At 35.0% G+C, this 23,195-nt stretch overlaps 1 protein-coding gene and 1 long non-coding RNA gene across 2 annotated transcripts; one reads left to right on the top strand and one right to left on the bottom strand.

Moving 5' to 3' along the window:
* The first annotated feature begins 9,984 nt into the window (after window positions 1-9,984).
* Window positions 9,985-14,325, top strand: LOC123666731 (UPF0669 protein C6orf120 homolog). The gene is made up of 4 exons (XM_045600796.1): window positions 9,985-10,295; window positions 11,673-11,764; window positions 12,551-12,694; window positions 14,093-14,325. Exons 1-4 carry the CDS (start codon window positions 10,060-10,062, stop codon window positions 14,206-14,208), a joined length of 588 nt encoding a protein of 195 aa, XP_045456752.1. The 5' UTR covers window positions 9,985-10,059; the 3' UTR covers window positions 14,209-14,325.
* On the bottom strand, window positions 11,449-12,749 carry LOC123666739. Its single transcript, XR_006745316.1, has 2 exons — window positions 12,522-12,749; window positions 11,449-11,758 (listed from the first exon to the last, which is right to left on the bottom strand). It is a non-coding gene; the product is annotated as an uncharacterized LOC123666739 (long non-coding RNA).
* Window positions 14,326-23,195: the final 8,870 nt, after the last annotated feature.

Here is a 23,195-nt window from a genome sequence, read left to right as displayed (position 1 = left end):
TATTTAGTTCTTAAGTTGTGAATTGTAAATATAAAATACTTCAAATAAATAAATGTATTTTGTCGAAAAATAAATAAATATTAAATACTAGCCGGAACTAACAGATAGACAGACAGACAAAAATTGGTAAAAAATGTTATTTTGGTATAGGTACCGTGAACATCCATACGCATTTAGTAAAACGCGGTTATTTTAATATAACAAACAGACATTCTAATTTTATTTATTTGTATAGATTAGCCGTGAATGCGACTTCGTTCACGTGGAATTAAAAAAAAATTGTTCAGTTCGCAGAGCTACAAAATAAATAAATTTCAAAAATAAAATTAGCCTAAGTTACTGCTTATTACATCTGCCAGTGAAAGTCCCGTCAATATCGGTCCAGCCGTTTCAGAGATAATCATTATAAAAATATAATTATTATTTGTAAAATGACGATGCAAAGTGCTTTTGTAGCTTTCTTGTAGAAAGACAAAAATTACGAAGAAGAATGAAGTAATTTTTTTGAAGTTATACTTCTTTTAGTACGTAAGGGAAAAATTATGTACGGGTAAAATTGTAAAAGAAGTTAGTAACGTGAAGTTAGCTAACGAATGAAGTATTACTTGTTACGTGCGTATATATACTCACACTTTTTTTATTTAATAATTTAACATTAAAAATGTGTCTGTCTAAATAGATAATTCATTTCGTCATAAAACCAATAAAACCAGTCGCGCAATCGTTATTGAGAATTTAATGCGATGACATGCAAATCTCAAACTCTCAAGGTATTCTTTTTTATACTTGTAAAACTAGGTCGACAAACAAGCATACGCTCATTTAACGTTAAGCGATTACCGTGGCTTATAGACGTCTGCAACACCAGAAGCATCGCAAGTTTTCCACCCTACAGCTATTACTATACGCCATAATTTGTGTGCTATACATATAAGAAGCTAAAATCGCGTTAATCCTTAATTACTGTGATATAATAAATAAATAAATCTAATATGAAAAATTCTCGTGTCGCGCTGTTTGTAGTTAAACTCCTCCGAAACGGCTTGACCGATTCTCATGAAATTTTGTGTGCATATTGGGTAGGTCTGAGAATCGAACAATATCTATTTTTTATCCTCCTAAATTTTAAGGGTAGTCCACCCCTAATTTTTTTTTTAATTTTTAGATAAATTATTTATTGTTTATTTTTTTATGATACAACATTAAAAAATACATACAACCCTAAATTTTCAAGCCTCTACGACCAACCCCTATTTTTTAAATAGCGTTTAACGGCAAGACAACGTTTGCCGAGTCAGCTAGTATATTATAACATTCACACACGGTCGTCTGCTCCTAAGTAAGCAACTTAATGCTTGTGATATAATAAATACATAAACACAAATATTACACCCAGACTCGGGCAGGAATAACCACCACTAACTGCACTAAGGGGTAGTCATGATCGCATAGATATAAAAACTGATTCAGCCTGTAGCGTCCCACTGCTGGGCATAATCATTTATCACAATGTCGGAATGACATAAATGTACACGAACTGCTAAAAGCGCTGTAAAACGTAAGTCTCAGCGATACTCTTTAGTTGGTTTACACGATGTCACTGCCAATATTTTTTATAATGTCACGGCCTCATATCTAATATAATTTTAGTAAATTCTCTTGACGACGCGTTGTCACAACGGTCACAGCACTGGTTTGTGGCTATTGCGCTGGCGTTTGCGTATTCGATCCCCGCACATGACAAACACTTGTATTGGCCATACAGATGTTTGCTGTGGTCGGGGTGTTTATGCAGCCCTTGTGGGTTTCCCCACTGTGCCTCGTAGATCACGTTAAGCCGTCGGTCCCGGTTGTTATCATGTACACCTGATAGCGAGTTTTACTCATAGTAGGGATATATATCCGCAAACCTGCATTAGAGCAGCACGGTCGATTAAGCTCTGATCCTTCTTCTATATGGGGAAAGAGACCTGCCCAGCAGTGGGATATTACAGGCTGAAGCGTAATTTTTCTTACGGCTAATTTCAGAGCATTCTGACAGACGTTCTCGGACGGTATTCAACAGATAAAAGTTTTCAATATATATTTTTTTCTTTACCATATAGCTTCAATGCATTTATGAGATATTTTTATTCACAAATGTGACTCTAAAGTTTGTAGTTTATTAATTGACATGAAACAGGTCCTAATCGTATATTCTACTTCCTGCTTTTTATGTCTATTCGTAACTTATTTACAGAATTATCCAAAACTGGTGAAACCCGTGCTTAATCAAAGTCGGAATCACGCGTGTACTATCTCCCAGACTATATCAACAGCTGAGCGTACGGGATGTACTTTTTGTTTTAAGAGTACAGCTAAGAGTTTGTATTTACTCCTTACGTTCAACTTATATGCCATAGAAACCATAAAACATGGAATTTGTCCCCCATGATAGTTATTGTAATTTATTTTGTAGTTTAAAAATGAGGTTCTAAATATAGCTGTCAGTTAGTAGAAATCGAAATAATAAATTAATAAATAATTTTGATATATAAAATATATGATTTTTGTGTGTTATTTTACTCAATATTGTGCCTGGATTAATAAAAAAATAAAAAGGTCAATCCAGAAGTGATTTTGAAGCCATTTGAATCAAGTATTTTTTATTTTTTTTTATTATTAATTAAAAAAGTAAAAAATACTAACACAGACAAGCAAAAATAATGTAGTAATAATAAATAGTAATAATATGTAAAATTAATATTTACGTATTTCTAATTTTTTACGATACCAAAACATATTTTAACATTAAAACTATTAATAAAATATAAAAACAAAATATTTTCTTTTTTTTTTTCAAGTTCTCCTAAAACCCTTACGCTAACATTAGAAAAATATCTACAAATAAAAAAAAAAAACTTCAGTTGACAACAAAAAGGTCATTGCACTGTTAGCTATTTGAAAAAAAATGGTCGCCTGTTGATCGAAACCATTAGATATGCTTTCCGACTTCACTATACACTCGAATACTCTAATACATAAGTAACAAACAATAATTCATTCTTTTTTTTTTACAAGCTTCTCCTGGAAGACAAGCATGAAGATCACAGCTAAATAACACAGCTCTAAATGGGTTGCGTTTCCGTGGTGAGTAAGGTGGCCAGAGCTCCTTGGGAGGGTCGGGATAGGGTCGGTAGCATGCTTGAGATGCTTTTGGTGTTCCAGGTCTCTATGCTACTGTATTCGCTTGCCATGAGAAAGAACGATAGCGATCGTTACTCATAGTAGGGAATATATCCGCCGACTCGCATTGGAGCAGCGTGATGAATTAAGCTCTGATCCTTCTCCTACACGGGGAAAGAGGCCTATGCCCAGTAGTGAGATATCACTTCAGCCTATCGCAGTCCACTGCTGGACATAGGCCTCCCCAAGTTCGCGCCACACATCCCGGTCTTCCGCAATCCTCATCCAGCCTACACCGGCAATCTTACGTAGATCGTCGGTCCAACGGGCCGGAGGACGTCCCACACTGCGTTTGCCAAGACGCGGTCTCCACTCTAGGACCCGTCTACTCCAACGGCCATCGGTCCTGCGACACAGATGACCAGCGCACTGCCACTTCAACTTGCTAATTCTGTGGGCTATGTCGGTTACTTTCGTTCTCCCGCGGATAGTCTCATTTCTAATCCTGTCTTTGAGAGAGACCCCAAGCATAGCCCGTTCCATTGCACGTTGAGCGACTTTAAACTTGTGGACCAGTCCTTTGGTCAGTGTCCACGTCTCGGCTCCGTATGTTAACACAGGCAGGACGCATTGCTCGAAAACTTTTGTCTTCAAGCATTGCGGAATCTTCGAAGTGAGATATTACAGGCTATTATTTATTCGAGACATCACACAAATCGTAGACAGTTTTTACAAAAAAAATACAGCTAAATAGAAATAATAATAATTAATAAGTAAATACATATAGAAAAAAATTAAAAGAACAGTCACACAATCTACAAAACAAAACAAAAAAAAAATTCAAAAAAAAACAAAAAAAATTAATCTAACACTTTCCAAAAAGTTAGGAAAAAAGACGAATAAATAAGAAATGTGAAAATAATTTAATATCCAAATAATACCGCCTGCAGTTAAGTGCTGTGCCCCAAAAAGGAAAGCTTGGAGTTGGCTTTCATAAAGATTAAAACCAACACTGATTTTCAGTGATACGATGTTATGACGAACGCGACAAGTATCATTCCTTTCTTCTAGCAATATAATTATATATCAGGATATTATCAGGAGGGCTGTACTGTCCTAAAACGAAAATCTGAACATATAAATAAAAATTAATCACCGTAATATAATTATGTACACGCAAAATTTTCGAACTACTGCATCAAATTATACAAATATAAACAAATTTTTTTGAGATCGTTACGAATAACGCGTCATTGCATTAGAGAAAATAAAAAAAAAATAAAAAAAAATACTAGCATTTTTTTTTTTCATTTTGAAACACGAAGACGAAAAACAAAGTCACGTTAAGTTTACAAAATGGCGTCACGGTGTCCTCTAGTTTTTATACGGTGAATTTATTTTCGACTTCCGACAGCTGTTTAAAGCATCTGTTTCATGGTTGTAAGCAGGAGAATTTTAATGATCGTCGTATTATCAATTAGTTCCTATATCACTGCTTGGTGATAAAGCTATCTGAAGGATACGGTATCCAACGGATACAATTTTATAATACAAGAGTGAGGGCCTGTTTAACCATTTATATATTAGCTTTTTGACAGATTACGGTATCCATAAAAATATTGACATATTATTCTTTTTAACCGACTTCCAAACAGGAGGAGGTTCTCAATTCGATTGTATTTTTTTAACCGACTTCCAAAAAAGGAGGAGGTTCTCAATTCGACTGTATTTTTTTTTATGTATGTTACATCAATAACTTTTGACTGGGTGGAGCGATTTCGACAAATTTTCTTTTAATCGAAAGGTGGTGTGTGCCGATTGGTCCCATTTAAATTTATTTGAGATCTAACAACTACTTTTCGAGCTATATCTAATAATGCGTTTTTACTTGACGCTTTTTTCGTCGACCTACGTTGTATTATACCGCATAACTTTCTACTGGATGTACCGATTTTGATAATTCTTTTTTTGTTGGAAAGGAGATATCCCAAGTTTAGTACCATGATAAGGAAACCAGGATCTGATGATGGAATCCCAGAGAAATTGATGGAAATTATTGAAAATCCGCAATAACTTTTTACTGGGTGTACCGATTTTGATAATTCTTTTTTTGTTGGAAAGAAGATATTCTTAGTTTAGTACCATGATAAGGAAACCAGGATGTGATAATGGGACCAATTTCGACAAAACATTTTTTAATCGAAAGGTGATGCGTGTCATTTGGTCCCATTTAAATTTATTAAAGATCTAACAACTACTTCTCTAGTTATATCTAATAATGCGTTTTTACTTGACTATTTTTCGTCGACCTACGTTGTATTGTACCGCATAACTTTTTACTGGTTTTACGGATGTTGATAATTTTTTATTAAATCGAAAGCCGATGTTTATCATGTGGTTACATTTAAATTTCATCGAGATCTGAATACAACTTTTTGAGTAATCTTTGATAACGAGTATTTTACTTACTATTTTTTCTTTTTTACTTTACTTGACTATTTTTTCGTCTACTTACGTTGTATTACTTGTCGATGTCATTGAAGTCAGGTTTTTTTTCGTTTGCGAACAAACACAATCATTACCAATGAATTCCACGAATAAAACATTTCTATTCATAAATATAAATCTAAAAATCTAAAAGTAATTAGTTACTAGAGAAGAATCAAGTTCTTAAGGCCATAACAGGTGAAGCAGGCACTGAGTCCAAAATTTTATTTTACCACAATTTTTGGTGATGAATCCTATCAGTCAGAAAATGATGAAACAAGGTGACTCGATTGTCAGGAATTAAAAAGATATGTCAATTGAACTTTGCCTTTTTTATGCCGATTTATCTGTCAATTTTTTTTTGACAATTTGTTTTTGAGTCTGTATTTTTTTTTTTTTTGATTAAAAAATCAAACCATTTCAATCGTACAGAAATCAGAACTATGTTAATACTTATGTAAAACGAACTACTTATCTCTCGTGTCATATATTTTTAGACTACGAAAACAAAGATCTTAATAATCATTTCCTCTGCGTCAACGATGATAACAGCAATTGTCATTGATAGTATCACTTTATTTTATCACCTCTATAAATAAATAGAAACAACAAACGTGTCACTAACAATATCAATAAAGTCAAAATCAAAATCAAAAACAGCTTTATTCAAATAGGCCCCAAGAGCACCTTCGAATCGTCATTTTACAAATTAAAACTTTAAAAATAAATTATTGTATTTGTAGAAGTAAAGCTACCACCGATTCGGAATGTAGATTCTGCAGAGAAGAATCGGCAAGAAACTCCGCAGTTACTCTTTTGAAAATAATATATAAACTGTGTTTTATTACAAATTAGTAATACACATCTTGGACGAAAATAATGAAATAGATATATGTCATTTGCAAAATTCTTTGTATAATATCGATTCTATCAAAAGTTTTTTGGCTTCTTTGTCTAAGCAATTTAAAATTAGAACCAAAAAGTTGGAGGAGTCAAAATAATTTTTTTTTTTATTATAAACAAACAGAATTCAATTCATATTGACAAGTCGAAAATATAGTAAATTCAGTGCTCATTATTAATTAAAACTCAAAAAGTCCTGGCTAGGTATTCCTCAAATTTAGCTGGGACTATCAAATTTAGTACACCCAGTACCATTATCAAAGATCACACCAAAAGTCGTAATCAGATCTCGATGTAATTTAAATGTGACCACATGATAAATATCGGCTTTCGATTAAATTAAAAATCAACGCCCAGTAAAAAGTTATACGGATTTTCGAGGGTTTCCTCAAAAGAATTATCTAAAAAGAATTATCAAAATCGGTTCATAAACGACGAAGCTATCCCCGAACATACATAATATATATATATTTATATTCGGTCGAATTGAGTAACCTTTTTTGAAGTCGGCAAAAAAAAAGCGTAAAAAAGAGTTCCCTAATTAACACTTATTCATTTGGACCCAAAATGGGTGAGTCCATCGAAAAAATTCGGAATGTTTTAAACTTTTACTATAAATAATTGTGTTTGCTCGCAAACGAAAAAAAAACCGACTTCAATTACATCGACAAGTAATACAACGTAGATCGACGAAAAAATAGTCAAGCAACTACGCGTTATTAAAGATTACTCAAAAAGTAGTTATCAGATCTCGATGAAATTTATATGTGACCACATGATAAACATCAGCTTTCGATTAAATTAAAAATTATCAAAATCGGTACACCCAGTAAAAAGTTATTACGGATTTTCGAGAGTTTCCCTCGATTCCTCTGGGATCCCATCATCAGATCCTAGTTTCCTTATCACGGTACCAAACTAGGGATATCCCCTTTCCAACAAAAAAAGAATTATCAAAATCGGTACATCCAGTAGAAAGTTATGCGGTATAATACAACGTAGGTCGACGAAAAAAGCGTCAAGTAAAAACACATTATTAGATATAACTCGAAAAGTAGTTGTTAGATCTCAAATAAATTTAAATGGGACCAATTGGCACACACCACCTTTCGATTAAAACAAAATTTGTCGAAATCGGTCCACGCGGGCAAAAGTTCTGATGTAACATACATAAAAAAAAAAAAAAAAAAAAAAAAAAAAAATAAAAAAAAAAAAAAAATACAGTCGAATTGAGAACCTCCTCCTTTTTTGGAAGTCGGTTAAAAAAGGGAAAAATGCGACTCCAGCCGTGAAAAAAAAAATGGTGGCGTTTAAGGATCTAATGCAGTGTCAGTAAGAGTAGTACAAAATTGGTTTAAGCATTTCAGTTAGGACATTTTGATGCCGCTCAGTTACAGATAAACGTGACGACATTTTTGAAAAAGTGGAGCTAGATCGACATTTGAGTATTTACGATATAGCTGAAGATCTGAGAATTGACCATAAAACAGTTTCGACCCAGTTTAAAAAGGCTGCAACACAAAAAACTTAGGCTGCAACACAAAAAACTTCGGTATATAGTGCTACGTGAAATTACGGAAGAAACCTAATTGAGCGTTTACTCATTTCGGGATCGCGTACGCTAAGAATGCACGAAAGAGATCGTACTCAAAGGTCGAAATCCGGGTTGACACGCAATAAGGTGGCGTTGAGTGTATGGTAGGATTGAAAGAGCATCATTCATTGTAAGCTTTTACCGCCAAGCTAACACAGTTCCACTACCATCTTGGAACTTAAAAAGCCGACCGGTGGCGGGATAACCATCCAACTGCTGGCTTTGAAATACCCAGGCCGAAGACGGGCATCAGCGTCTTCGGTGCGACAAAGCCAGTACTGCGGTCACCAACCCGCCTGCCCAGCGTGGTGACTATGGGCAACACACATGAGTTCACGTTATTTTTGGCGTAAAATTGTGGAGGCCTATGTCCAGCGGTGGACTGTATAGGCTGTAATGACCGCCAAGCTAAACCATCGATTCGAATTTCAACTGTCATTGTTGATTAGACTAAAGCAAGAAATATTAAGCGGCCAGAATTTATCAACAGAAAAGGTGTGGTCTTTCATTAGGACAACGCCCGATCACATACGACTTTAGCCACTCAACAAAAATTGAGAGAATTTGACTGAAAATCTTAATGCATCTATCATACATGCATGAACATCCTGAGCAAGCCCTGTCTATCTGACATTGGATTATTTTTCGTAAGATTTTCATAACATAACATCGTAGTTAAATTAAAATTTAATGTTAATACATTGAAAAATATTTTTGAATTGAACTTCTTTAGGTACATGAGGGGTAAAATTTTAGGGGTCAAACGCGTCACGCGTCATGAATTTTTAAACGTCCATACCATGTTGAATACACCGGTTCTCGTCCGATCACACGCACCCAAAGTTACTTAAGTTTGATAAGTAACTTTGGGCGCGGTCAGTACTTGGATGGGTGACCGCCTGGGAAAACCGAATGACGTTGGCTTTTTGTTATATATATATATATACGTTTTTTTTTATTAGTTTTCCAAAGAAATTTCACTTCTGACATGTGTACTTTGTATTTATTTAATTTAAGTGTGCTTCCAAAAGCCGTTTTGAATCGTCGTCGAGAGTACTATAAACTAACTACAACGGAGAGTATTACACGTGAAAAATTATTGAATACTAGCTGTGCTCACGATTTCGTTCGCGTGGAATTGTGACTTTGGAGAGATTTTTTTTGGATATATGACTCTTTTGGTATATTTTCGATTATAAACACCATCGTTTAGGTATTTACATGTTCAACGTGATTCTTTAAATTAGCATAATTAATGAAAACCACATCTAAATCGAATAAGCCATTTCTGAAATTAGCGTGCACAAACTCACAGCGCGCTCGCTTCAGCCTGTAATATCCCGCTGTGGGGTACAGGCCTCTTTCCCCATGTAGAAGAAGGATCAGAGCTTAATCGACTACGTTCCTCCTGTGGGTTGGCGGATATATTCGCCAATATGAGTAACGATCGCTATCAGGTGTATATGATAACAACCGGGACCGACGGCTTAACGTGCTCTACAAGGACTAACCGAAGCCGAGCCGGAATCAAACCCGCGATCGTCGGTGTGACCGCCGACATGGCACACGCTCCATTACTTCAATCGCACAGACAAACAGACAAAAATTCTAACAAATTTCTCTGTCTAGTTATGGGTGCTATTTTTGTTGATAACTGTTCCAGTCATATTTTTTCTCATAATATTTTTTTTTATTACATATATTGAAAACAGTAAAATAGCTTATTATTCCTAAGATTTAATTTAATTACTTACTAAAACTTTTAAAAAATTTGATCTCCACTGTAAAATTTTTTGGACGCACAAGTCATTTTTAGTTGTCAAAATGACACTGTCAAAGTGTCAACATGCAAAAATACATTTGAGCGCAAAAACTGCAGTTCTTACAAAATTTTGCGTTTAATCTAAGAAATGAGAAGGGAATTCATATTGTTATTGTTAGGTATCATTAGTGTTTCAACATTATCATCGTTTCTATCCAGTTACATGGAACCCGTGATCCCGGATAAAATCCTGTTAGACACAGTTGACGGTTTCGTTTGGGCTGGAAACTTCTCGTACTGGCAGTTGGGATACGTTGGACCGTTATTAATAGAACTGACATCGTTAAACGGCGACGCAGACCTCTACGTCTCGGATACAATCAGGTGAAACAGTCAATCAAAAAATTACCTTTTCAAATTTGTCTTCAAAGGTACTTTAGCATTTTCATATTACAAATTAAAATTTAATTTTAATGAATTAATTGTAGTTAATGTGAATCGTCGATTTGGAATGTAGATTCTACTGAGAAGAATCGGCAAGAAATTCCGCTGTTACTCTTTTAAAAACACACGGTGAACGTCTGTTTGAACAAAACAAAAGCCAGTGCTGTGACTGTCGCATTGACGCATTGTCAGTATACTTGATTTTACGACAAATATTAAGTAAATAAATAAACTATTTAAGTTCTAGTACTGTATGGAAGTCAAAGATACTGCTCAAAATCTGGAGCAGCCCGATTGGGCAAGCACCTTGACAAATAATAAATATTCTTCTCAAGCAGTGTTGTGTTCCTGTGGTAGGTAAGGTGACCAGAGCTCCTGGGTGGATTTGTGCAGATATAGTGGTTGCTAATGCACTTGCCACGCTTCTTGTGTTGTAGACATCTATAAGCTAAGGTACTCGCTTACCATTAGGTGAACTGTACCCTTGTTTGCCAACCCAGTTGTATAAAGAAAAAAGTATAGCTATAGACATTAATAATATTATTTAATTATGAATAAAATGGTATGTAAGACGTTCTCTGTGATAAAGATACCTTTTCTTACATTGCCAACTCAATGGTCAAATACTTTGGTCAGTTTGGCAACAATTACATTATCAAATATTGACATCGCTTGTATATTGTGGTGCTGATGTCATGTATTCTCATCATCATCATCATCATCATCACAGCAGCCTTACGCAGTCCACTACTGGACATAGGCCTCCACAAGTTCCAATGTATGTTTAAACAAAGGTGATTCTGGGTTCGAATCTCACTCGGCATGGATATTTGTATAAGTGCAAATGATTCTATCCAGTTTGGGTATCTGTATTTGTGGGTCTCCCCACCGTGCCTCAGAAAACACGATAAACTGTTGGTACCGGTTGTTATCATAGACATCTGATAGAGATTATAACTCATAATACGGAATATATTAACCAGCCTGTAATGGAGCAGCATGGTGATTTAAGCTCTGAACATTCTCCTACACGGAGTAAGAGAACTTTGACCAGCTGTGGGATCTCACTGACGGAATCGTGAAATAAAATATCTTTGATACACACAAATTTAATTCTTGTGTTATAAATAACAGCAAAATAAAGGGGCGGGGGGGTTCAAATACAGTTATAATATACATAAATTTTTACTGGTTATACTGATTTAGATGATTTTTATTAAATAGCTGATGCTTGTCATGTGGTTCCCTTTTGAATTTGAATAAGTTCTGAGTAGTTCTTGAGTCAGAAAAATTTAGATTTTGTATATGTGTTTTCAGGCCGAGTTATGAAGTTGACAAAAACAATTTCAGCTCAGCGACGTGCGGCACAGACGTCGTCCACATACCCATGGAATTCCCGAGACCTATAGGTAAAATAATAAACTTTAGATGTATACCATAGTTAATTTATTTAAATTAAATAAAATTCAAAGCAAAAACTAAATGATTTCAATAGCGATGACATTTATTTTAGCGGGCATAATGAACACTCAAAATATATATTTTTTTAATATCTGTAATATTTTATATTTTTTGAACTTATGTGAGATTTTAGATTATCCCCCCTTGGTTTACATGAGATTCGGTGAGATTACATTGGACCCCGCCCCCCTATTCTGAGTTCACGTTATTAATGGATGTCCCCTAACATATGAATTATTCTTCCGGTAGTGCGAGAGCTCACGTATAGGTATGAATATTTACAGTAACCTTACTGATTAAGAAATAATATGAACATCGTGGTATGAAAAATGTATGAGACATGAAATCATATGAAACCGACGCTCTATACGAAGAAAGAGTGGAATGTTACAGGCCGAAGTCCTAATATAAGCCGATCACCACCTTATACATCATTCATCATCATTTCAGCCTATCGCAGTCCACTGCTGGACATAGACCTCTACAAGTTCGCGCCAAAAATGGCGTGAACTCGTGTGTGTTGCCATAGTCACCACGCTGGGCAGGTTGGTTGGTGACCGCAGGGCTGGCTTTGTCGCACCGAAGACGCTGCTGCCCATCTTCGGCCTGTGTATTTCATATCAAGCAATTTGGATGGTTATCCCGCCACCGGTCTGCTTTTTAAGTTCCAAGGTGGTGGTGGAACAAACAAAAAACCTTATTCACCTAATCGATATTAATTTTCACTCTTCCAGGGATAGGAGTATTCGGTGATTGGTCCAGTTCAATATCAGAGTACGTTATTCAAGTGTTTCTGGACGGGAACGCTGTGATGCGTTTTACCGAGGAGCAACTGCTGGCGATTGAGCAGTCTCAGTCGACTGGCTCGGAGAAAACTGGTGAGAAGTTACATACAGCTTTATATTATCGTAACCAACATTGTTTCATTGACGTAGGGCATAGCGGGACATGTCCTGCTCAAAATATGGAGCAGCCCGACTGGGGAAGTACCTCGCCCCTTTTTTGTAAATACATATATAACTTCTCTGCAACACCAAAAGCATTGCAAGCGCGTTGCCGACCCTATCCCCAGGAGTTTTGGTCACCTTACTCCAACAGAAATACATATATACTGCTTGAAAGCAGTATTATTAGGTGTGATCTTCTGTAAGATCAAGGCTACTACACACTGCAGTAGTCTGCTCCAGATTTTGAGTTACCTTACCTCAGTTAAAATTGTGTTCTGACTGACTACGAGGTGCAGCTAATAATACTGCGTGCATTCTTCATTGCGCAAATCTGGACTGGATCATCAGAAAGTAAGAAAATAAAAACCAAAATTTCTGTCGTGAACGGGGATCGAACCCGCGACCGCCAGTGCAACAGTTAGTGCTGTGACCGCTGCGCCAATCATTACAGCCTATACAGTCCACTGCTGGACATAGGCCTCCACAAGTTTACGCCAAAAATAACGTGAACTCATGTGTTTTGCCCATAGTCACCACGCTGGGCAGGCGGGTTGGTGACCGCAGTACTTACTGGCTTTGTCGCACCGAAAACGCTGCTGCCCGTCTTCAGCCTGTGTATTTCAAAGCCAGCAGTTGGATGGTTATCCCGCCATCGGTCGGCTTCTTAAGTTCCAAGGTGGTTGTGGAACCTTGTTATCCCTTAGTCGCCTCTTACGACACCCACGAGAAGAGAGGGGGTGGCTAAATTCTTTAGTGCCGTAGCCACACAGCTGCTGCTGCTGCGCCAAAGCGTTGTCAATATTAAAGCAGACGTTATCTTTAAAAAATTTTAATGATATGGGGCACAGCAGGAAATATCCTGGAAATCTTGAGCAGACAGTATCTCGACCTTACAGAAGATCACAGCATAATACCAGAAATACTTACCCAGTCAGTCTGCTCGAAATTGTCAGCAAGGTATCTCCTATCGTGTCTCACCACAATAGTTCAAGATTTTTTTAATTAACACTAGCTGACCCGGCAAACGTTGTCTTGCCGCTAAACGCTATTTAAAAATAGGGGTTGATGGTAGAGGGTTGAAAATTTAGGGTTGTATGTATTTTTTAATGTTGTATCATAAAATGTCTAAAAATAAAAATAAAAATTTAGGGGTTGGACTACCCCTAACATTTAGGGGGATGAAAAATAGATGTTGGCCGATTCTCTTAGATACCGGATAAGCACAAAAAATTTCATCAAAATCGGTCAAGCCGTTTCGAAGGAGTATGGCAACGAAAACTGTGACACGAGAATTTTATATATTAGATTTGATGCTTTTTTTTTTTCCAGATAACAACCAAAGGATCGGAGAAAAAGTTGTACCGAGGAAGATGGACGAGGAGAAACCAAGATTTGTAAAACTGATCAATATTTTAGACATGATTTTTGAAATGTTCGTCTTATAGACCATCGGTTAACCATCCTTTGAGCAACGGAATATATGAAACCAATGAGTAATGATTGTCAGACTAATTAATGAAGTAAGAGACGAGAGAATTTGTAAAAAAAAGATGAACATTCTCGTTTTGACTGTAATTTTTATATTTGTTAACTAATCAATTTTTAGTGGGTGTAAAGCTTATGCTTATCATGGGGTCCCATTTTAATTTCAGCGAGGTCTGAATAGGAGGTTTTTGGGTTTTAACATTATTTCATTGAGGTAGGGCACAGCAGGAAATTTCCTGCTTAAAATCTGGAGCAGCCCGACTGGGGAAGTACCTCGGCCTTACAGAAGATCACAGATAAATAATACTGCTTTCAAGCAGTGTCGTGTTCCTGTGTGAGTAAGGCGACCAGAGCTCCTGGATTGGGAATAGGGTCGGCAATGCGCTTGCGATGCTTCTAGTGTTGCAGGCGTCTATAAGCTACGGTAATCACTCATCATCAGGTGAGCCGTACGCTTGTTTGCCGACCTAGTTGTATAAAAAAAAAATCAATGGCTTCCAGTAGGAAATCGTATGACGGGCTCCGGTAACATGAGCTATAGCTAGTAAGGAATGTATATGCTTAGCTAAAACTATATTATTTTTAAGTTTATTCCACATTAAGTAGCAAAATAAAATGAATTGAATATTTGTTTAAGAACACAGAAAAGGCGGGAATACTATTTAAAAATAGTTTTATTTTTTTTTCTATATTGTTGCTAACAAATGAAATAACTTTTTTAGTAAATGATTTTTTAATTTTATATAAAATATGTAAATGAAAACAGGGTTATAATTATTATCTGTTTGAAAGACTACAAATATAAGCAAATTTTTTTATACATATACAATTGGGACGTTTGGGACATTTTACCAATCAATTAGGTTATTATTTATTAAAAATCTGACATGATTTTTTTTTACTTAATTTAAAATGATTCAAGGAAATGTATGTACGCTCATAATTAAATAATTCCTTGTTTCTGTTTTTTTTTTTAAATTTAAAAAAACAATATGTGAAAAAAATATAACTATTTTTATTTCGGTTTATTTGGGAATTAGGCGATTATTAAAATCAAAAGTTACTATTACAGAATACTTAAAAGCACTTAAAGCATTGTTTTAAAAATATTATTCATGAAAAAATAAATTGCGTATGTACGAAGTACACAAATGTCAGAAGTGAAACCTCTTTGGCGAACTAATTGAAAAAAAAAACTTATAAAAAAATAAAAACAAAAAATCGAAAGCTTTAGATTTCGTTCCAGCGCCATCTAGTTAATTTGCAAAGTAATACTATCGATATTCATTTAACGACCTCTGTAGTTTCTATAGTACACGCTAGGTGGCTCCGTTTGGTCGATCTGTCAACGTTGTATATTATAAATCTAATACTAATAAACGAGCAATTCTTGTTTATATGGGTATTTCCGTTGTAACGGGTGCTGACTGACGTTTTTTCAAGATAATAAAGTGTTCAGATATATCAAATTATGTTTGTACAGACAAATAATATAAAAAATTAGATGTTTAATCTGTATAGAAACTTTTACGCCATGAATCGCGTAACGGGTGTGAACTTAGAAAAAGTTAAACACCTGTAAAATCTTCGCTGAAAGTATACAGAAAGGTTTTTTTACTACTTACTTCTAATAACTACGTTATTCGAAATGTACAAACATGTATAATCTACTTTATAAATTATAAAAATGTATGAAATGTAACGGGTGCGACACTGTATGGTTTTTCAAGTTTAATCGTAAAATAAAAAATGTTCTAATCAACATTGCTTTACTAAAAATCATTCCAGGTAAGAAAACATAGGAAATTAATATGAGATTTGGTCTAAAATTAATATAATTTCTTTTGACAATTGTCCAATTTTCTCTCTACTACTCTAAATCACTTTCTGCATCCGTATAGATGTCAGAATAACGCAAATGGGTGTCTTGACGTAGGATCTTCAGGCAGGTTTCTTCCATTTTGGAAGAAAGAGTACGACCACCTTTGATGCAATTTGTCGATTCGTGTGACATTTGAAAATAGTGCTTTCCATGTAGATTTCTGATCGATTTGAGGCCTTTCCATCGTATTTCCAACAATGGTTGACGTTCTTTAATGTCCTCATTGGACTGGTAGAAAATTTTGACGGTTCCTGGTCCCTTTTTCTTCAGACGTCCATAGCAATCTCGTGGGATATTGAGGATGATTTCCCGAGCTTTTACAGAAATCCACAACGTCCTCTTAACGACCGCAACAATGCCGTCAACGGCACCCTTTTCGTGACTAGTCGGTAACAATGACCAAGTTATGTCTACTCCGAAATCTTTTGGAGCTGTACAAATATTGTACAAATTATACCGATTCTTGAACTGTGCCGCACAGTTATCCGAGAAGATGTCCCTGATTTTCTTGTAGGTTGTCAGTTCTATAATAATCTTTTTGATGAACATCCAAATACATACTTTTTTGTGGTTAAGGTTCTTAAGATCATCGCAAATGATTGTGTAAGATCGTGATTCTATAACTCCTTCTCGTACCCAAGCACATCCGGTGTAAACAGTGGCCTGATGTCGCCAACGTGCGCCTTAAATTTCGTCCTGCGATATAATTGCGAAGTTCTCGGCCAGATCTACTTGCAGCACCGCCTCGTCTTCGGATATTCTTTCTCTGATTTATTTGAAGTGTTTGTTCTGAACTTTTTTCACGCACCAGTGAGTCTTAAACTTTTTTAGTTGGGCCTCAATTAAACTTGTAAACGACCCTCATGTTCTTTCTGGTTCCATGATATGATTGCGTCACGATCAAATGTCAGAGGCATTGTATCAGTTACGTTATCACACTGTGTACACTTATTTGTCATACTTTCTTCACTTTCTATATTACAACAAACTTCTTCTAGAAGTTTTTAAGCGGAAGGAGGGAATGTAGCAAATGTATGACTGGCTGTTTCAATCAGAAAGTTAAAGTTGGCTTGGTACAGACATATGCAAACATCGTGCGAGATTGGCTTGGCGTTAAAATTTTGTCTTGCCAACTTTGAGCGTCGGATATTCTTCTTTAAATAATCTGTAACATTCGCCGATACTCATTACTAAATGTCTCTTTTGCAGCCTCTGACGTTCTCCCGTTGTGGGTTTTTTCGCCGATTTATAATATTTTATGCCAGGTGCTACACGACTTATACCGTCTCGTTGGTAAAACGCTTCTATCTGAGCTACTGTCTCTTTGGATAGACTAGCAGAAGTTTTTTCCTTTGGATACAATAATCGTTAAGCACTTATCGGAATAGCAAATTCTTTTAGAACTGCCACTCTTTTAGATGGACTAGCAGGCAGGTGTTTGATTTTGGTTATAACTTTTTTAAATGATCTTTTTGACTTATAAGTCCCAATAGATGATGACGTCGACTGGGTAGGCAGATGGAGTATTTCGTTCTTCTTTAATCTCAGTGCTCTCTGTCTTTCTCGGTCACGTTTGCGCCGCATCTCTATCTCTTGCATCCGCTGAAGCCTTCTTGGCATCTCTTCTTTTCTTGTCTTTTTCTCTTTTTTTAGCAAATGTGTTTCGTAATTTTCTTTATTTTCTTTCAGTTTTTTTTTCGACGTTTTTCCATTCTGTTGGTGGCTTTCATATCTGGCAACAAATAAATTTCAAATTATACGTAAAACAAAACTTGTACCTATAAAAATTAAAAAAAAAAAAAAAAAAAAAAAAATTGTGATATACCGGGTGATTTTGAAAGCGTTTTGGAGACGAAAATTTTGAATTACTTATCAATAACAGAAGCTATATATAACGTTAATTTAAAAATATATGTAATTTTTTTTTCATCAAAGTCGATATTCATATCGTTTACAGACAAAAAGTGAGAACCAGTAGTAGCGCTACACGGTAGGTACATTCTAAAAATAGAAATACTATACGTTTTAATATCGCGTCACAAAATCGTATTAGCCAATAGCAACAAAGCTACCGAATTGCGCCGGAGTCGACCAATGACGGCGTTGCTCACCTGTAATCGTCGGCGTCCCGCGTCCCTGGCTTTCAGTCGGTCAGTAATACCATAGCGGTACATGCGTAAACAAGGTCAAGGACGTTTAAATTATTATTCGCCGGAGTTTGAAGATGTTCTTGAGTACTTCGAGCGCTATCCCCGGCGGAGGACAAGGATGGCAGCAAGAGAATTCGATGTTAGCCAAAACTTCGTATGGAAGATATTACGTACACAAGGATTACACCAGTATCATTTTCGTAAGGCTCACGTAATAAACAACGCACCGGCAAGAATCGCCTTTTGCCAGCGGTTGTTAAATAATACAAACGACAACATACTCTGGACGGACGAGTCACTGTTTACTCGAGTGGGACTATACAATGTGCACAATGAGCATTACTGGGCTCTAATTAACCCCCACTTGATACGAGAAAACCATCACCAGGTTCGTTTCAGTATGAACACGTGTAGGCCGGTATTATTCTTGTGATCGGAAATAAAAAGTTATACACGTCAATGTGAAAGCTGTGATGATTTACGCATTGCGATAGTGGACGCTTTTGATAAAGTGAAAAGTGATAAAGACACGTTAAGAAAATGAAAAGACAATTGTATTAAACGTGTACGTTTGTGTATTGAACGCAGCAGACTCCATTTTGAGCAGTTGCTTCGATACTGAGAAGTGTAAATAGTGTAAATAAACTGTTAATAGGTATGTAAGTTAATTATTCTGTAGATAGCTCCAATTTTTTAAATACGCCTGAAATTTATACCTACAGCCCGTTTATAAATTGATTTGTTGTGAAAAGAACAATCGTGGTTAATAATCGAAAAGAAGTTTAAATAAAATAGGTATTTCTGAGGGTCCTAAGCCCGTGTAAAGTATGAAGGACAAACGAGTCTATCTACGTAAGTACTCGCTAGCTCGCGCCTATAGGTATACTTTTATCAACCGAAACGCGCACGGACGTGTTTCATTCATATAAAATAATGAATGAATGGTCAGTGCCTTACTACTTTCCAAGTCGATCGAGTAAAAATGAATATTAAAATTGAAACTTTTTTTTAGTCAACATTACAATTGATTTATCAATTTTTATAGGTACTATAGATGATTCCAAAGTAAAATATTTCGTTTCCAAAACGGTTATAAAATCACCGTGTATATTTATCATCAAAAGAAAGACACATAAAGTTTCTATCCAGTATTGAAACTTCCCCGTGTTGACTATTGAAGTAAGCTTATTATTACAAGGTATAAATATTTTAAGATTATTATTTACGTCGCAGTAAAACTATTTGTGTATTTTTTGTAACGGGTGCGACATTATTACACTCATAAAAGCGTAGAAAATCAAAAGTAATACTTACTTGAAATTATTAAAATCACCTGCAAAGGAATTTCAAAAACAACTACAGACACAACAAACAGTAATACTTGTGCAGACTGACAAGCTGTACACAAGATGGCGCAATAGCGAGCTAATTTAAAAAAAGAAGGCGCTACGTAGAACAAAGGAGGTTGACATACAAACTGATTAATTTATATAATTTTGAAAAAGAGCAAAAATTTTTATTTTACAAATTTTTGAGTGTGATTATTTAGAACTCCAGATATGTTTTTTATTTTAGTTAATAACACAATTGAATTTTTGTAACAGTAGGGTAAAGTTTCATGGAAATACCCATATACCTATATAAATATAATCTGAATCTCGGAAACGGGTCCAACGATTTGCATGAAATTTAGTATGCAGGGGATTTCGGGGTCGATAAATCGTTATAGCTAGGATTCATTTTTAGAAAATGTTTTTATCCCTGTTTTTAGGTAATGAAAAATGGCTACAATATCGTTAGAATACGAAGATAAATTTGCAATTGTCAATAAAGTTGTAATAGCTCAGGTGGGAGACCGGTCAGTCGGGATCGACCGAGAAGACCACGGTTTAAATCCCCATGTCTCCAGATCGATAATTTTTTTCCTTTTGTTTTTTAATTGCACTTATGATTATTTATTTAAATAACCAGTTCATATTTTTTTATTAATAATTATAATAATAATAATAACTATTTATTTCAAAAATAAATTCATATTCAAAATAAAATTTAACTAAATTGTGTTAGTAACAAATACACTTAAAATAAAATTAAACAAAAAGAGGGTTAGTAACAATTACATTTTATAAATTAAATTAAATGGCTTCCGATGAGAATCCCGTGCTAAAAATAATAATCCACAGTATCAATTATTATTTCGGTAAAATCGGAAAATACTATTCATATTTTATCAATATGTAATTCATATTTAAATATAATTTCGAAAAAACACGATTTACTAAAAATACCGAGCTAAGCTCGGTCTACTAGGTACTATAATTGTATACGTCGTTTTCTGTAAGTTGTATAAAAGTCTTTTAATGTTTCATTCTTTTGTGTGTAATGCAGTGCCGGATTTATATTTTTTATAAGTGTAGGCCACTTTATTTCTGTCGCCCCATGTACATACCTTTCTAAAATAATAATTTTCCATTTGAAGTAAACTAGGCTCCTTTACTACAAATGGAATTTACTACAAATGGAAAATTATTATTTAAGATAAGAAAGTATAAAAAACCATTAGAAAACCAGTGGACGTGTTTGACTTTTATCCTCTGAAATCAAGTGACCGTCCTCTGAAATCTGCCGCCCCAAGGCCGCGGCCTATACGGCCTATTTATAAATCCAGGACTGGTGTCATGAAAGAATCATGATGTATATTGATAAATTACGTTAGATTATAGATTGGACTACATTTCGTATCTCGAATTTCTTAAATACGCTTTACTCTGAGTATTCATTCTAATAAAAATTGAATTTCATAATATAATTTATGTTAGGCTAAATTACAAAAAACTTGCAATAAGAATAAATTATGTTGTCAAAATTGTTATAAATATTTAATTTTAGCGCCATCTAGTTAGATTGCATTGTAATACTATCGATGTAATGTAACTAACTACCATTGTAGTTTTTACAGTACACGCTAGATGGCTCTACTTAGCAAAAACAACATATTTTTTATTTTAATTAAAAAAAAATTAAAAGTATCACGGTAGTTTCCGTGAATAGTTCAAATTAGATCATCCTATTTATTTTTAAATTTACCATATGTGAAATGTAAGGAATTAGAAAATAAATAAAAAGTAATTGAAATACGCGGTGTTAACAGGCGGTCACCCATCCGAGTACCGAACGCGCCCGACGTTGCTTAACTTCGGTGATCGGACGAGAACCGTTAAACGTCCATAACGTTTAAAATCGTGTCGCGATTAATCCGTAAAAAAATATTATCCCTCATATGCCTAAAGAAGTTACACTTCAACGAGAATACGTGGAAAAACGGTATTAAATTCGTCGTATTAGCTATTTCAAAATAATCATTCGCTTCAGCCTGTAATATTCCACTACTGGGCATAGGCCTCTTTCCCCATGTAGGAGAAGGATCAGAGCTTAATCCACCACGCTGCTCCAATGCGGGTCGGCGGATATATTCCCTACTATGAGTAACGATCGCTATCAGGTGTACATGATAACAACCGGGACCGACGGCTTAACGTGCTCTCCGAGGCACGGTGGGGAGACCCACAAGGGCTGCACAAACACCCAGACCACGGCAAACACCTGTATGGCTAATACAAATGTTTGTCATGTGCGGGGATCGAACCCGCAACCGCCGACGCAACAGGTACAAGTCATGGCTGTAACCGTTGCGCCAACGCGGCGTGTATGGATTTTGATGCGGTTTTCTTTAGTAAATAGAGTGATTCCAGAGAAAGGTTTATATGTATAATACATGCATAATATAGTAGAGGAACACTGATAGTTTTTGCAACCGTGCGAAGCCGGGTCGGGTCGCTAGTAATGAATAAAATCACAAATGTCTTCAAATTATATTACAACAGTCACAGCTCTAGTCTTCATTTGATTTCAATGTTTTTTAAAAGCCTGTTGCACTAGTGGATAAAGATTATTTGGAAATAAAGTTACGATTAGACTCAGTAGAAGGTAGAATAGGTCTTTAGGACCTTTTTCACTTCATAAACTCCAAGTTTTGATACATACATGCGAACAGAAAAATCTTATATAGTGGAATTCGATGGTAAAATAAACTTTTTATCTATTGGATAGCGGTAACAGCAACCATTAGAACCTAAAGCCTAAGCCTGTATTATTTTGTATCAATATGCTTGCCATAAAGAATTCACAAGCTTTGGTTGTAATTATGATCCTATCACTAGCCCTTTTATTACCAAGTTTAGCTAATGAATATCTTTGATTAGTTATGTTACTACTACTTGTTCACTCTCCCTATATCTTTATATATCTTTTTAAAGGTTTTTCAATAATTAATTATTTAATTTTAGTTTTATATGGGAATTATATACCTAATTAGGAACTGATTTAAGAATTTTTTTATATAGTTGTCGTTTTAAAATTTAGGAAAATTTTAATTCCCTAAAATAGGGAAAGGCAAAGGACTATAATCCATACAGCCTAGTCTGAATTTATTTTTTTATAGTACTTTGTTTGACATTTGATTTTAATATATTTCTTTTTTATATTAGTTCATGAAATTAAATTTCATAACGACGAGTTTTTTTATTCTTATGTATAAAGATGTACATAATATAAAGATTGTGTATTTTTCAAAATAAATAAAATTTGTCTTTTGTGAATCTTTTAAACCGTTTGTTAAATCAGGTTAACTTTAATTTTTTTTGTTAATTAATTTTTAAGTATATATATTTATATATAACCGGAAATACAGGAAATAAACCTTTTTCGTCTTTCTTTCTTTAATTTAGTAATTTAAGACTCACCGCACATTATAAGAATTATTATTGGATAAATTCTAGCCTACTAGTACGAAATTTTAATTTTTTTTAATGTATTAATTTAATGTCGGAGCTAGCGGTTAATTTTCTCCTGTTCC

This window comes from Melitaea cinxia, chromosome 27 (genome assembly GCF_905220565.1).
Source record: "Melitaea cinxia chromosome 27, ilMelCinx1.1, whole genome shotgun sequence".
NCBI classification, from domain to species: Eukaryota; Metazoa; Arthropoda; class Insecta; order Lepidoptera; family Nymphalidae; genus Melitaea; species Melitaea cinxia.
This window is presented reverse-complemented; position numbering and strand designations above follow the sequence as displayed.

Bases quoted from the DNA above. Each gene is read 5' to 3' on its own strand.
- LOC123666731 (XM_045600796.1), top strand. From the start codon at position 10,060: ATGAGAAGGGAATTCATATTGTTATTGTTAGGTATCATTAGTGTTTCA. The intron at 11,765-12,550 runs GTAAAATAATAA...TCACTCTTCCAG, and splicing joins GGAATTCCCGAGACCTATAG to GGATAGGAGTATTCGGTGAT. The intron at 12,695-14,092 runs GTGAGAAGTTAC...TTTTTTTTCCAG, and splicing joins GACTGGCTCGGAGAAAACTG to ATAACAACCAAAGGATCGGA.